The sequence below is a fragment of the Ixodes scapularis genome, unplaced genomic scaffold (assembly GCF_016920785.2).
Source record: "Ixodes scapularis isolate PalLabHiFi unplaced genomic scaffold, ASM1692078v2 PGA_scaffold9__187_contigs__length_104089568, whole genome shotgun sequence".
Lineage (NCBI taxonomy): Eukaryota > Metazoa > Arthropoda > Arachnida > Ixodida > Ixodidae > Ixodes > Ixodes scapularis.
Genome location: NW_024609884.1, coordinates 48,593,455 through 48,610,500, shown reverse-complemented (window position 1 = coordinate 48,610,500; position 17,046 = coordinate 48,593,455). Strand labels below are relative to the sequence as shown.

Here is a 17,046-nt window from a genome sequence, read left to right as displayed (position 1 = left end):
CTCGTTTTTGTTGACGGAGGACACGAGGACCGACGTGGTACCTGGACCGATGTTTACTGCACTTGATGTCTCGGGGAGAGCTGAAGAGGTTGATTTATCAGCGCAATGTTGTTGCACCTGGCGTCGTCACGAATGTCTTCACCTTTGTGGGTGTTCCGGAGAAGAGCCGACGACTTCTGGTGCAGCTTGTGCTTCCGGCACACCCTGCGCATCAGTAGGCTTGTCAAATGCTGCTCGTGCTTGCGCAAACGGCACGTTGTTCTCGCATCGATAGCGGCACACGGTGCGCTCGGCTTGTCAGAACGGGCATATGTCAGACGTTGCTTCATGCGACTTGTTGCAGTTTACGCAGTGGAGGTCAGAGGCGTCACACTGCGGAGTTGCATGGGGCTGCGCACAGCGGAGGCAAGCCAACTTCCTCTTGCAGCCAGCCGCAACGTGACCGAAGAGCCCGCATCGGTGGCATTGCAGAGGGTTGTTAACGTACAGGTCGACTTCATGCCGGACCAAGCCAACGTAGATGTGTCGGGGAAGTGTGGCAGATGCAAACTTATTGCGAACTGTGCTTGATTTTCCAAGCCGACGAACACAACGGATGCTTACACTTGACCGTGGCGCTCCGACAATCTTGGTGTCTGAGTGAGCGATGTCAACGTTGCGCACGATGCCTACACTGGAAACTTTTCCACGGGGCTCAAAGGCTCGAACTTTCATGCCGCAAAGCGTGGTCAAGCCTAAAAGAACCCGCGTTGTCTGGTTATTCCGGGTGTCAACCGCGAGAAGATGTTTTCGCCTGTTGAATCGAGCCTCAATGACGCATGAGGGCACCAGCGTCTCCAGGGTATTAGAGACGCGGACCGAATCAATGGAGTCGATGCTCACGTCTGGATTCAGTGGCGTGAAGAGAACCACCAGACGAACTGTCGGCTCTGTGAGGGTGACGATGGTCGCGTCGCTGGAGCCAGAGTTGTGGCTGCTGCAGCGTCTCTTCTTTCTGCATGTCCCTTCCTGGAAGGGACCTTCAGTGTCTTCAATCAGCGAGTCGGACAGGCTTACGGCGTCATCCTGCGCGGTCGGGTCGGGTGTTTCATACATGGCAGTTGGAGCTCGCCGGTTTAAAAACCGGATCGAAGGGTCCGAAGGCCCTGGAGGGGACTATAGGGACCTCCCGATGACGTTGTGAAGCTACTTGCTGACATAAAGTCGACGTAAGCAAAATATTCAATGAAAAGAGAGGAGACAAGAACACACGTCCGATGCGTAGCTTTGTCTTTCTTTCCTACTGAAATGGTAAGCAGACGCCGAGTGAAGCTACTAACGCAAGTAATTGTCACCGGAGTCACACTCCATCAAGGCGACAAAGTTGGAATGAGCATGTACTACTACAATCATAAACGTTGGCTTGGAGAATATAAAGGCTTAAAGCCGATTCGGAAAAGCATTTAGCAGCTGGTTTGGTAAAATAACTGACGGGATGGGGCTCATGATAGCTAAAAACACGGCAATAACTCTTTTTGTTTTGTAGTCTACAGTTGTCTTGCGAAATAGAGCTGGAATTTAATCTGGCTTATACGACAGCATCCTGCATTGATACGCCCTACACCATAGGTCGGCATTTTAAGCTGTCCTCATTCAAACTCACAATCACCATTTTTTCCGCAATCAGAACTCACGCCCACTCACCGATCACGATTTATCATCCGAACTCACCCTCATGGTTCAACACAAAGCCAAAACTCAATCGCCGTCATCATCACGGCCGTCAAGCCCCCAGATCATCACGGTCCTCACGCTCACAGGTCATCACGAATCATCAGACTCACAGGTCACCAGACTCACAGGTAATCACCAGGTCCTCACGGTCCTCACACTCACAGGTAATCACGGTCCTTACGGCACTCACACTCACAGGTCCTAACGGTCCTCACACTCACAGGTCATCACGGTCCTCACGGCACTCACACTAACAGCTCCTTACGGTCCTCACACTTACAGTTCATCATGCTCATCACACTCACAGGTCATCACGGTCCTCACACTCACAGGTCATCACGGTCCTCACACTCACAGGTCCTCACACTCACAGCTCCTCACGGTTCTCACACTCACAAAGGTCCTCACGCTCATCACACTCACAGGTTCTCACACTCACAGGTCATCACGGTTACAGGTTGCTTTCTTTGTGATTTTCTTTTGCTTCTCGCAAGCCGTTGGTTTGTCTTCGCGTCAGTCGTGCGGCGGGGAAACTACCCCAAAACAGTGAACTTCTGAACCGTTTATCCAATTTGAAAGAAATGTACTATGTTTATGTTTATGCTCCGTACATGTCTACCAAACTTCGTTAACCTGGATTAATTACGAAAGAAACTAAATGCAAGCTGGCGAAAGTGGGCGTGTTGAACTTTCGCCTGCAGACAAGGGCAGCTGTAAAACACAAACGCGCCTTCAGACAGGTTACACAGAGAACGTCTCAGTGATTAAAGCATCGCCTCGCTGTGCATACCTCGCTCATTTGTACACAAACGATTACTACATGCATCACCCCGTTTCTTTTTTTGTGCCACCCACGTGTACTTCTACGGAAGTTTATGCAGCATATATGTATAGTATACATATGCATCGACCAAATTTCTTTTTCTGTTTTTTTTTTTTTTTTGGGGGGGGGTAATATTAGGTAGGGTGGTTTCACGTGACGTACCTCTGGGTTGAAATTTTACCATAATCCCTGTTGTTGGCAGCGGTGTCCGTCAGTCTCATGCTACTCTACGAGCAGAGGCCCGCCGGAGGCCGAGTTTTCCTTCTCACTCGAGTTCCTTCTGCTTTCGTTGATCGACGGTGCTTGCCGGAGTAGGCGGCGATTTAAGGATTCATCGGCCAGGATTGTTTTTCAGCCCTCTTGGGCTTTATAAAACACTGTCAGCATTTATTATCTTGATACATCGTTTGGATTGGTTTGGCATGGCTTTGCTTGGTTTGGAGTGGTTTGGGGGTTTAGGGTCGTCCCCGTGCGTCTCTTTGTCGCGCTCTGGATCACGTAGGGCGCGCCACTTTTCATGTGGCAAGCCGCGTCATTCTTGGTGCGTAGTTCTATAATGGGCAATCAGTTAATTTACAAGGTTTCATAGACAGGTCGTTTCATCGACACTGCGATGTTTCATCGGCAGAGCGTTTCTTTGACATTTGTTTCATCGATGTGTCATTGGAAGGTCGTTTCTTCGACATTCGATGCTTGACAGAGCTTGCTATACATTTCGTCGACACCTTTGTCGATTCACACGAGAGACAAATCTCGGGGATTTCTCCCTCGTGTGAATACCCCTTTAACGACGTTTCTCTTTACCTTTCATCGACGCGGCGTTGGCTTCTTGACGTCTGCGCTCTTCGCGTGTTCGCAGCGCGCTACGGTGTCCGCTACGGACAGGGCGCAGGTGGCGCAAGCGCAAATGCTCGTGCACTCTTTGTACGCAGTGCGCTGTGCACTTACGTTGCTGTAGTGGTGCGTGCGGCATGGCGGCCTTTTGGATACGTTTGGCCGTTTGGGCGCGTGCTCAGCCTGTCTATTGGATATTTGTTTACGCAAAAAACCTGCCCTATGAAGCTGAGGCTCGGGGCTCGGCAGCCAGACCGCCGGACGTAATTGTTGCTTTCTGTCGTGCTTTTGGCCGGGTGCACACTCGAAGCTCGCGATAGGCTGAATCGTTCCAAACTTGTTCTAAAAGGGGTGTTTCTCGACGCAGTATTGGCCTAGTATACCGATCATTTTTTTTAGAATCATGTGAGGCTTATTTTGTGCGCAATAATGCACGCGAAGTACCAAAACTGACGTTTTGCATTCTCGTCTAGCAAGTTTTCCGAAAAAGGTAGTGACGTAGAGGTTAACCTGTCGGTTTCAGTAATCTTTAAGTGTCGATGAACGAGGTATTTACATTGTTGTAGCTTGTAGAGTCGGCTCTGGCGGAGATCTATTGTCTACGTCGTCGTCTTTGCCATTGGGCAGCTGACCGAGTCTAAGTGCGCGAGCTCTCGCCGGAAGCGTAATCCTATTTATATATTATTCAACAGTGCTCATCCGTGTGTACTGTAGTGAACATCTCAGGCCCGACATATCAATACCTTATTGTTATCAACCAGGAAAACGCAATATCTGTAAACACCTCCCGACAAAGAAAGAAAACGAGAGCTCGCCGTTCGCTTTGACCAATAGACCTATCTCACCAACCGTTTGAAGCGTGCGTGACGCAGCCATAGTTGTACTTCACAGGAGGCAGCGGTAGTGCACGAGACGGCCCCTGATCGACACGCGCAAGCCTACAGCGGCGTTGACCCTTGTGCGGAAAGACTACAGTTCCCGCAACGCATTGAGCCAGGGGAGGCGTAGCGAAACTGGCGGTGAGGTCGACCTATTACCTCAAGCCCGGTTCACACATCTGCGTTCCGAGCGACACAAATGACAGAAACGACAAGAACGACATGACACCGGAACAACCGTGACACATGATTGCTTGATAATGCTGCTCATGCAGTCACGCTCTCATGACAGATAACGCAATCAGCAGCATTATCAAGCAATCATGTGTCACGGTTGTCCCGGTGTCATGTCGTTCGTGTCGTTTCTGTCGTTCCTGTAGGTCGGAACGCAGGTATGTGACCCGGCCTTTACGAATCTACTCTAACGTTAGGCTTGAACGTCACAGGAAATCGGTCTTCCCGCCTTTTCGAGATGTCGTCACGGGTAGGAATACTAGCGGGGTCTATTTAAGTGATTTGTTCGGCACACAAGCGTCATTACAGGTTATGACTTTGTCAATATTGCCTGAAGCCTATTCCAATTGTAAAATAAAATATCGAAGGTGTCTTCATGGTCCCTTTAAGTGTGCGTGCTTGCACGACATGAAGTGTCACAGCTTTGCGACCGCAAGACCTCGCACGGCACAATGTCCGCCCATATCAAAATTAAACTGGGCGGTGTTTTCAAATGCAATATTTATCATTATTTCGCGCATTTAGTTCCCGGAAATTAGCAACACATTGAAAAAGTTGAAGTTAATTTTTTTTTTTTTTTTTTTTTTTTTACAGCGGAGCTGTTAAGGGCTAGGTTCCCCAGGATCGTGTCCGTGTATGTCGACACAAATCTACCTGGACAGCTACCGCCATCTATAAGTGATGGCGGCAAGCACACAGCCGAAGTAAAAAGTTTGTCTCAAGGGACTAACGGCAACATTTGGTCCTCTGAACTCCCAGTTGCTCCCCGAAAGGACCATGTGGTTCAAGCTAGGTATTGTGCGCAAAAGCTGGGGACTAACTGCACTCGACTGGGACTAACCGATAGGCGTGCGCGAGCAACAGCATCCATTAGTCCCCCTCAGACTGGGTGCATCTGTATCGTTTAGTCTCCGAAGGCAAACGGAATGTTCGCCAGGAGGACGGATTCTATTTCACTTGTCGTGGGGATCGGCGAGACTCAGCCCAGCACGGCTGAAAGTGTTGACAAAACTCGGACGAAACTGGCGAATTTGTTTAATGTGCCACGAACGTTAAGACATTACATGGTAGAGCTTCGCGCGTTGTGTAAATTCGAGTTAACGAATGTGTTGACTCGACTTCACCCAACTATCTCGTCAAAAATGACCTGTTGACATTTCACAAGTTCCATTCACGTAATTTGCCTTCGCGCATTTATCCAAACGGAACGAATCCCGGAGAAAAGCTCACCGGAGAAAAGCTCACCGGAGAAAATCTCACCGGAGATAAGCGCACTGGAGAAAAGCTCACCGCAAAACCGGCGGATGCGGAGAAAAGCTCACCGGCCGTTGAGCGTATGCGGAGGAAAGCTCGCCGATATTTTTTTCTTCTTTTTATATGGAGGCTGCGTGATTACGCGTAACACATATCAATTTATTGTCATTAAAATTCGTCAGCTTTGTAAAAAAGAAAATGGTATTTTCTGTAATATTTGTTAAACTTTTTGGGTATACTGCTCCCCAATGAATAATTGCGGGTGCGTGTTTTCTGTGACTTACTTTCTTGGCAACTTTCAGTTGCCAAGAAGTGGCCTAAGGCCCGCTTCAGACGGGGCAACTTTTCCAGCAATTTTGAGGTTGCTGGCGGGTTGTTCCCTAGCTTTCCCTAGATCGAGAGGAATTGCTGAGATAGGCTCCGGCTCGAACAAGCGAGTAAAGGGGTGTCCAAACAGGACACTACAAAAGGAAAGACTCCGACAAATCGTGAAAATGGAAGCGGACGCGCCCGCTTCGCGCCCGCTTCAATTTTCACGATTTGTCGGAGTCGTGCGTTTTGTAGTGTCCTCTTTGGACACCCCTTAACTCGGCGCAATTTGAAGACGTTTGAAGCTGCTGCAGCCAATCAGTGACGCGATATTTTCACGTGACACCCCTGTGGCGGTGATGGTGACAGCGAAAGACTTGGTTCTGGTTTGAAACGGATCGTTTTTGAAAATAAACCTTTTCAGAAAGATGAGTTAGTATTCTCAACACCATTTAAAGATATAAAAACATGTTTTTAGCATGTGACTGTGCGTCTAAATAGTTCAAGAAAAGTAAAATTTTATGATGATGATAGCAAGTTGTAGCAATTCGGTTGCTGCGTGTGAACGTGGGCGGCCCGTGTTGCTGGTGTTGCAACGTCAAGTTACTGGGTGAAATTGCTCCGTCTGAAGCGGGCCTAACTGAAAACTTTATAAACTTGAAGAACAGGAAAAAGTTCGAAAACTTAATAATGTGTGCCAAAGACCTAAGAATCAAAACTGTAAATGCCAAAAAAAATTCGTAAGTGCATACGCAACAACGCTGTGTCTGAAATTCTCTTTGAAGCTTTTGTTAACCTTTGAAAACAGGATAAAACAGTCAGTAGGATATCGAGGGTTCTTTCTTCCACGGACATGAACGTTTTCTAGCCGTTCGTGCTGGTGTTTCCACACGTTGCCTTTGTGTGATAGTGCCCTTCTACAGCGAACCACCCATGACCTTCAGAGCTGCACACTGGCACCGTTGTTACTCGTGACCTATATAAGAAGTAGTCTTCTGTAAGGTAGCGAATAGGGCGAGTTGGTATGGACCGAATCTGCCGAACTTCAGATTCGGCTAAATTCGGCAAATGCCGAACTTTTGCAGGAAACTTCGGCTAAGATTCGGCGAAAATTCGGCAAATGTCTGCGCACGCGACGGAGCCAACGGAGCCACGGAGCCTTGGATTCCAAATGGACGCCGTGCAGTCGTACGGTTACCAACGTGCAGCGTAGTACAACCAGCGGTTACGGCGCGGTGTGGGGTAGGCAACACGGTAACTGCGCGTTTGTGAGCGAGTGTGGTTCTCTTCAATATTCTCTGCCTCAAGAATAGAAGATCGACCAGTAATTTACGGAGTCCACCGCGCAAGTGACAAATGATGCGGTGCATTCTGAAACATCGAGACATTGGCCGCCGATAAAGCACTCCTCGCAATTATAACAATTCTGTTTTCGGCTCACGAGTATTGTTTGTGCGAAAACAAAATAATATTGCTTTTTCAATTAGTGTTACTTTGCGATTTTCATGTATCTGCATAAAACTAAACACAGAACTATAATGCTCGACGTTGCACATCCGACATTCACTCTCCATATCTTCCGAAACGTTCGTGTGTGTCTTAACACCGGAAACAAGCATTTTACAGGTTAAAAACGAGACTTTGTGAATATGGGACGCACACTTTTATGCAAAGCTGACGTCAAGTGACTCAAATCGAAGAACATGCATATTTACAGTAATATTATTCTCTTATCTGGTGAAGGCTCAGCAAGGGTTGCATTCGCTTTCGCGCACAAAACGGTGACTCCCGGAGAAAGCAAGAACGCAGCGTTATTGCCTTCCTTTTAACAATGTACGCACCAGTGGTACGCACACATGCAGGCTTGCGCTGAAGGTGCCTCAAAACCGAAACTCTCGTAGCGTGATTCATGACTGCGCCACGCTCGTTACTACCCAACCTCGTTGTCACGCCACTTCTGCGAGGAGTCACTAAAATTGCCAGTAACCCACAAAAACGACACCGATACAATTATCTTGCAGAATATCACCTTATTTAGTAAACATGTTGCATTTAAGTTAAAAAAAAAGAAACATAAAACCTTTTTTTTTTTTTTCGCCAGGAACAAAACGAAATATCAACGAGTCGTAACAATGTATTTTTGCCGAATCTTTAGAAAAGTTCGGCCAACGTTCGGCATTGCCGAATCCCAAGATTCGGCACCGAACTTTTAATTCGGCAAAAGTTCGGCCCATCACTAATGAATACATGATGAAAACCGCTCAATCGACGACGGCGGAGTGTAGACAACAAACACGACAGGGCGAAGCTGTTCTCGAAACTAAAGGTTTGTTAGTCAAATTAACAGAAAGAGAACAGCGTAGCCGCCACTGATTATATCAGCAAACACCTACTTATACATTAGGCACTACACAATATTTGGAGCTGAAACAGTTCACACACCGCTATTCATATTAGCTCGCAAAAAACGAACCCCTTTATCTGACAGAGCCACCGACAGCGCACTGCCAGCTGTCAATATATTGTTGTCTTTTTTATCGGTGTACGATGTTCTTATTTTATACTTGCAGCTTAATTAATATACTGAATGGGTGATTACTAATTTCTGAGAAATTAGTAAATATGCCCAATGCACTTCAAGAATATTACAAAAAAAAAGGGAACATATTTTTAATAAAGTGACGAATGCGAATTGTGTTAAATTGCCACGTTTGATGCAGAATCCGCTAAGTTAAAAAAAAAAAAAAAATCGGTGAGCTTTTCTCCGCATCCGCTCAAAGGCCGGTGAGCTTTTCTCCGCATCCGCTCAAAGGCCGGTGAGCTTTTATCCGCATCTGCCGGTTTTGCGTTGAGCTTTTCTCCGGTGAGCTTATCTCCGGTGAGCTTTTCTCCGATGAGCTTTTCTCCGCCGCCCATACAGAACACCACCAAATGCTAACACTTTTTTTTTCTGAAATGAAACTTAACAGATTGTAGAAACCGCGCTTTCAACACCGGAGTCTCGCTGTCAGAATACATGGTCACTTCGATCGCTAAATCTAAGTTACTGAGAAAAAGTCGAGCCTCGTCTCCGCGTCTCCCCGTGACCAACCTTTCTGGGTAGTCCAATGTCGAACACAAGATCCGCAACGACACACTTGATGCACGGCACGTTCCACTCAAAAACCACATTCAGGGGCAGTATCCAGACGCCTTCATGCCATCGTCGTCGCTGTTTGAGACAACATTCCAGATGAACAACGAAGAACGAACCGCGCCCGGAACGTCATCCATGGCAACACCCTGCTAATACAAAACAAATGCGAACTAAAAAAAAGGCACCCGAGAAATTTGAAAATACTTGAAAGAGAGAGAGAGAGAGAAAACGTGCTCACTTGTACGTCATTCGACCGGCGTGTTGAATATGGCGACCTTCTTCCGGTCCTTGCGGCTGTTCTGTCACTGCTGTATCCGTGTGTTGTGTGTAGTGGGAGGAGGAAAAGAGATTTTCGCGCGCGCCGCATTCTTTCTTGTTATCCTCGCTCACGCGGGGGGTTGGGCAGATGGGATAGGGTCCATCGGGAAAATGGGAAGGGGTCTTTGTTTGAAAAGAACCTGTTTTTAGTACGTTGAAACTTGAAATGCAGCCTTCGTCGGAAGCTAGTCGCCGTTTTTTCTCCTTGTGTCGCCTCCGATCATTGCGGGATCCGGTTTGGATTCGTGGTGAAGCCACAAGTCAAGGGACATCGATTAAGGTATGTCGAAGTACTTCTGTTTATGGTGTATTCATTAACTGTGGCTTCAGAAAATGTTTTATTTTGAGTGCGTTCTCTAGCTTGCAAAGCGCGCGCCATGCTCTATTCTTTTTGGCACCATGGTTGTTGATTTTGTTATGCCAGCACAGACCTCATATTCATTCGTATCGAGCGAAACGCCACTTCTACCGATGGCTTATTTTTTTGTGTTTGGCAGACCCTGGCATGATCACTTGACCATAAAGACCTGTCCACACATGCAGCGGAGCGCTACAAGCATAGCGCTGACCTTGCGCTAAGCGCGTGCAGACGGGAGCGGTCACCAACTTCGTATCGCGCCGTCAAAATTGTTGCTTCATGGCAGACGAAAAGTAGCTCACGACACGTGAGCAGCGCAACATCAGCGCTTCGCTGCGTGTGAGAACCGGCCTTAATGAAGACATTTATTCGATTGTACACTAGACTTTCGCGTTGATGGCGGGAGCTCGTGCCGTCACTATGAAGCATAGTTTGAGCACGCACACGGTGGGTCTGTAGTTCGCAGCGAACGGTCTACTAAAAATCGAATATTGCGCTGGTCTGCTGTCAACAGATCGCATGTTGGATGTGAACCATTGTAGCACTTATGCAGCCTATTTGTTATTTTATTATGCGTGTGTTATATCTCATACGTTTGTCGAGCGATCGGGTATCTTTCGCGCTGCCCTGTTACTAATAATTCAAATTCCTCGCAAACAGGCAAGAAGCTGCCGGTGACCCAATAAACGGTGCTTGGACCACGACCGGTTTGGACAGACGTCCCAGTGTCCAAGCCATCGTCGACGCAAGTGCACTCTTCGGAATTTGGCCTTATCGTGGATTCTACCGCCCAGGAACTTCGACTTCAGTCATCCTTGAATGCGATGTGTATCTACGAGGCAATAAAGCTACGTCCAACCTGAACTGCACAATTTCGTTTCGGAGATTTGTAGCTCGGGACCAAATGTAAATGATAAACCTTTAGTCCCAGGGGTCTAAATCTAAGGGCGCAACGTTTAGACCCAGGGGCTCAAGTGCAAGGGCCTAACAGTTCGTCCTCGGGGTTCAATTGAAACGGTGTAACAGTTGATCCCAGGGGACCAAGTGCAAGGGCTTAACAGTCTCCAGGGGTCAATTGCAACGGCGCAACACTTGATCCCAGCGGAGGAATTGCGAGAGACTAATGGAGGGGTGCAACTCTTACACCCCTTCCCGTTAATCCCCGATGGGACTAATGGTTGTGGCAACGCACTTGCTCCCCTCGGGGACTAAGTCGCGCTCCCCTTTTTGTTATAGTGCAGTATGGTTTCCGCCGTCGCTCGTAGATGGCGGCAACCTTTCCAGCTATAATAGAAGAATGGATAGTTGGGCGCGTTGGTGGGAGTTCATCGTAGGAAACAGCGCGAAAAACAGACGACGACGAAGAAGCACACAGTGTATTGAGTACAGCTCCGCTGGTCTTCCTTCTTCACGAAAGTGGAAAGGCTGAACGTTTTTGTCTTTATTTTCATAACTCGCGGAAATTATGACAAACGGTCTCTCTAGTCACTTTGTTTCAAATTCACAAGAAATGTTATAATTTTTGTTATATAATTATCAAACCCGTGGCGTTTCTGTGACCATCGGTTCGACGCAGATTCTCTGTCGCTCGGTTAACAATTATTCATTCAGCGTAGTAGCGCACTTTAACGACTCGCTGATCAATCTTGCCCTCTGCTTCACCATTGTAAAATTTCATTACGGGCTTGGATCATCGTGATATGTGTCATAGGCCTTCAAGCGATAAGAAGTGCTTTAGAATTGAACTGTAAAAAGTTGGTTATCAAATATATTATTGTTGTTTTACAAGCAATTCTTACCTCACTCTGGATCCCTATGCATTCAACCATAATAACGTAAAAACGCAACATGAGTAAGCAACGGGCAAGGGGAGCACATGCACGAAGCCCGACAAGCCCGGGCAATGGGCGCCTCGAAGTCGCGTCCAGCCGGCGCGCCGGCAACCCGGCCGTGGCCGTGGGGCAGGCGCCGCCGTCATCTACTTCTCAGTGTAAGCAGGCATAAGGCACACGGCGAATCCTACGAATCCCGATGAGCCAGTAAACTTATCGGAGTGAGACACGTGACAGCGTCTCACAGGCGTCCATTCTAGATGCCACCTGTCTCTATGCGACGCTCTAATTGGCCCACTGAGTCGTAGCTTCCACAGTTTGCTAAGTCATACTGAAACCGGCTTATTGGTGTGCCCATAGGCAACCAGCAATGCAGTTTGGCACTACACGTTGCGTTATCTAGCGGCTGAAAACTATAACCAATTGAATAGGCCAGGGCGGTCGCGGGGATTGAAGGCGGGCGCATTTAGAAACCACGTGTGAACGGGGAATTTCGGATTAATGTAAGCCTTTTTTGGAACCGTTTTTTTTTTTTTTTTTTTTTTGTAAAAGTAAGTCTCAACTTCACGTCTAATGACCTCACCGGGTTTCTGTGACATCTCGCCTACTCCTATAGTTTCCCACCAAAATAAACGTCGCTGCTGCTGCGTGAAAGACTGCCACAGTCGCGAAGGTTACCCAAGCGTCAGACTTTACCGCTTCCCTTTAAGATCTTGGGAAGCGACGAGGCGACAAAGTGGATTACTGCAGTGCGACGCATCAAGTAAGTGAATTTTACATTAATTGTTGAAGTGAACGAAAATAGATGTGCAGGTTTGGAAAGTGGTCTGGCAAACACGTTTTGCAAACTACTCGGCAAAATAGCATATTTATACAAGTTGTTTTACGAGTCTCTGAGACAACCACATAGAGAAATACGGTAGGAAAAATCGGGCCGATTGTTGGCTTCGCTGTGACGTCGAGAATCAGGCGATCAGGTCTTCAAGCGTGATGCCCGTCGGCAGTGGCGTCACTAGGGTCAGTGGCACCCGGGGCGGTGGCCCGCGGCTACACCCCCCCCCCCCCCCCCCCTTCTCCCCTCTCGTTGCCCGCCGCGACACCCCCCGGAGCGCTGCACCCGGGGCGGTTCGCCACCCCCCCCCCCCCCTTCCGCACCCCCCTTGTGACGTCACTGCCCGTCGGCCCGTTCCGGCACGCGTAGAGTTGTAGACGTGCATTTGGTTGCGACCGCGCGCGCCGTTCGGCACGCGCGGCAGCAGCCAGAACCTTGGCAAACCTGCGAGTTTTCAAATAGTAGATTTTCGTAGAACAAATTTTTGTCTGTTTCGGCTACCAAATTTAATGCTGAGTCTGGTAAGAAATGTGACGGCGTGCAGAAAACAGGATGCAAAAGTTTTTCTTTAGAAAAAGCTCTTGCGAAGCGTAAATATCCTTCTCACACGTACACGTTGTTGCCTGTCGCCTTTTTACACCAGGCTTGTGTTCAGCAGACTTGTACACGTTACTGAAAAAAGTAACCGATTACAATTACAGTTACTTCACTGTAAAAAGTAACCAGTTATGCCGAGGTTAGATTATTTGATAAGTTTTTGTAAATTGGGCGATAAGCGTATGTCACATGGCTAAGCGCGTGCGTGGACGAGATGAAGATGACGAGGATTGTATTCCTTTCTTTCTGCACTTTTCAAATATAGTTGTGAGTGGCGCCTGTTTGTCTCTTTCTCTCTTGTGTCCGTGTTTTTGCGCCTTGTAACATGAATACCATTCGAGTAAGATTGGAACGCAGCCCCAGAGTGGCCCATCTGCTGACTGTGATCTGGCCAATCTGATCTGACCTACCTCTGGGCGCGGTCATCTTAACGTCACGTGATCACTAATGTGGCAAACAGGCAAGATGGCGGCAACCGGGGCGGGGGGGGGGGGGGGGGTGCCATTTTTGGCCGCTGGTTTACCGCTCTAAGTTTTCTCGAGCTCGTTATGCAGTGTTAACTTTTCTCAAGCAAATTCCTAAAACAAATGGCCTCTCGCACGCGCGTTCGTCAAGGCTTTATTCTGGTTATTTACTTCGAATTTTTATACGGCGAAGGCGTGCGCCTGTGGCACGTGGAACACCAATCCCTTTATTCTCCTTGATGCTTGGGTAATATGGCAATAGGTCTATTGAGGCAAGTGTCTCTGGCTTAAAACAGTTGACAGCGCTCGTGTAACTACTTCGCCTCACCTTAGCATGAACTAGCTGCGAAGGCTGTGCAAGCGCGAGCGGCTAGCCTCGACTGCCTTGACTGGCGCACTCGATGCACGAGCGCCAAAGCAACTATAGCTCGCGCTTTTAGCATGCTAAGGTGAGACGAAGTATAGGATAGCCATATAATACAAACGTTAAAAAAAAAGAAGATTATTTGTGCATTTGTTGTCGTGCGAGCAGTCTGGCGCGATTGGTTCCTTCCGAGTTAAGCCCGGTTCACACAGTTGCGTTTGACTGCGTTTGACTGCGTTGCGGCAGCGAGAAACGAGGACATCCCTGCTGCTTATATCGCGTGCCAAGATGATTCCTTGAATTCGATTCCACGCTTCATACGAAGCACAGATGCGCCGGTGACTCACTTTCGGTACTCGACGCAACGCAGTCAAACGCACTCAAACGCAAGTGTCTGAACCGGCCTTTAGCCGAGTCCACGTACCTGGCACGGACCTCGCCGGACCAGGAAAAAGCGGAAATTTATCGTGTTTAAAATCTCGATGGCCGTGGTACGACAGGTCCGCCAACCTAATTTATGGCGCTTACCCACGTGACAGGCAAGATTCAACAGGTTCGCGGACTCGTCCCCAAATACGTTCGTGTGGTCCGCGGATGACTTCTTAAGTTTTGCGTGCTTTTTTCGCCTAGAACATGGCGGATTTCGAACCACAAAAAAGGTGACGTCACCGATTCCGTTGGAACTTGTCCGAGGACATGTTCGCCTGGTGAACCGTTGCGCAAACGTCACGCACGAAGTGCTTGACTTTGGCGTTTTTCGTGCGACGTGCGAGTTTTTCGTCAGCTCCAAACGGCCGGAAAAACGAAAGAAAACAAAAGAAAGAAAGCGCGATCGGGTGTAGTTACGGGACTTCCGGCAACGCTCTCTTCCTCTACATTTCTTCTTCCTCTCCACTCTAGTTTCATTTTATGTTTCCAGCAGTTGCGTTTTTTTTTTTTATTATTAAAAATATACGTGACGCTGTAGCAAAACATTGATTGTGTAGTCTTCTTACATAATATTGAATCGCCCGGCAAAAACAAATAATGAAAATATTTTTGGGGGGTTCCCTTTTAGATCGACCTAGCTTCGTCCGTTTTCTTGCACGAGAACCTTTCTGTCACCATTAGCGAAAACGCTTTTTTTTATTGTTTCCATTATTAGAAGTCTCATGCTTAAGTTTCTACGTGACGATGTATTCTCACGTGATGACACGGTGTCACGTGACGTCATGACATCACGTGACTCACTGTGTCACCTGACATCATTAAGTCGCATGGCATCACTGTGCAACGTGACATGACGGCGTCACGGCATCGTGTCAGTTGACGCCAGGTAACAGGTGATGTGATGCGCGGCGCGAAGTCAGAGTCGTGTCAAGCGGCCTGACGCCATTGTGGAATCGTTTGGCAAAGTGCCGAAAATGGCTCGCGTCGATGTGGAGCGCGGTCGACGGCGCGAAACTCGCGACGCGTCCTACTAACTGCTATCGTAGTAATAATTGCTGCGTCCATCCGGTCGTGCTCTTTCGGAATTACCTTTAGAGTGCTGGGCAGGCTTGCAGCGTTTTGTTGCATCAGAGTATGATTACAGGAAGCACCTTACAAGGACCGATCTCACAGCCAGTTTCATAACGCCACCGCAGCTAGCGCCATGCATCGTCGGAACTGTAGTCTTTCTGCACGAGAGCTAACTCCGCTGACGGTCTGCGCAAGCAGAGCACGAAGCGCCACAAACTGTCTCGTGAATTGGCGCCTGCCTTTTGTGAACTACAGTTAAGCTGCGTCAGACGTGCGCGGAACGCTTAGGGAGTTCGGTCTATTAGAAGCCATAAGAAATCGACAGAGTTTCCTTTTAGCATTCGCGCTCCTATTGTAAGGGCGCGCGTGTAAAACACTAGGAAAGATAACGTGATATTCCGTGAGCTCTCGTAGGGGCGTCAGGTACGCGGTTACACAAAGATGACGAAACGGCACTTGGCCGCTCGTCTTACGGAAGTTGAGGGCCTTCTCGCAGGCTATTCTTTTTTTTCCTGTTTTTTCAAACAATCCGCTGTTTCTTTTTTTTTTTTTTGGAGTTGTTTGGGTCGATAGCGCGCGTGCACAACACGTACGTTCGCAGGAGCCTCTCGCTTCAATGCGGGTCCTGGCAATATACCCCTAAAGTAGAACACTGTACCTAAAGACAAGGCCTGAGCCGTCATCCCTATTGGGCAGGAGATCGAACTATAGGGGGCGCTTTATCGAGCTTGTTGTCCACAAAGCCCGGTGTTTACTAACACAGCATAACAAAGGAATTGAACCTCACCGAGCACAGTCTGGGCACGAGCGCTTCGCTCTGACCGATGCTTCGGACGCACGAGGAGCGGTCTTCCAATCGTCATCTTCGATTTCTCTGATCAACAACAAACAATAAAATCCGGTTTGTTGCCCACACAGCTGAAGCATGCCGCCAGAGGCGTGAATGTTCGATCTCGTCCCCAATACTCCGCTCCCCCTTAAACTGAGGCTAGAAGCTCCCCTTTCAGCGAGAGCTCGCTCTCTTCCGCAGTAGTTTGGTTGCGCGTGACCGCACGTTCACACTAGTGTTAGCAAGGGCAGAAAGCTCGCGCTGGAGGCGGAGCTTCTAGTCACAAACACACACACACACACACACACACATTCTTACCAGCAGCAGGGAGCGTATGCGGGCACCGGCCGCGCAGAAGGCGATGGTGGCGTGGATGTAGAGGCCGGTCATCCACTGGAGAAAGGACACGGTCACGAGGAACTTGTCCAGTTCGTTGGAGGAATCCCACAGGAGGGCGTATATGGTCATTCCAAGGATCTGACAACGAACGCCGTCGGGAAGAAGCTGGAGCCATCGCAACGTGACTTATAAGTCGTCGCTTGCAATCGCTGAGGGAAACAATTCTACGAGCCGTCTCTGTGAGGTGCGAGAAAAATGTTTATCTAAATCTCCGTGATTATATCTTTAGCGTGTAGAGCCAGCAGGGTGGTAGCAAGGTCGACATCTGTATTCTGACGCGATCGTTCGGTAGGTGTCTGCGACTCGTTGCAATCTACATAAGCTGTTTTTAAACATTTGAATGCGTATCTTCTAGCCTACGCCATTCTACTC

At 48.4% G+C, this 17,046-nt stretch overlaps 1 protein-coding gene across 1 annotated transcript in view; it reads right to left on the bottom strand.

The window, feature by feature from the left end:
* Positions 1-17,046, bottom strand: part of LOC121833785 — an 86,165-nt gene that overhangs the window by 68,723 nt on the left and 396 nt on the right. Inside the window, exon 2 of the mRNA XM_042287409.1 lies at positions 16,594-16,779. Within this exon, the coding sequence (XP_042143343.1) occupies positions 16,594-16,779 (186 nt within the window). The remainder of the gene's footprint in view (positions 1-16,593; positions 16,780-17,046) is intronic.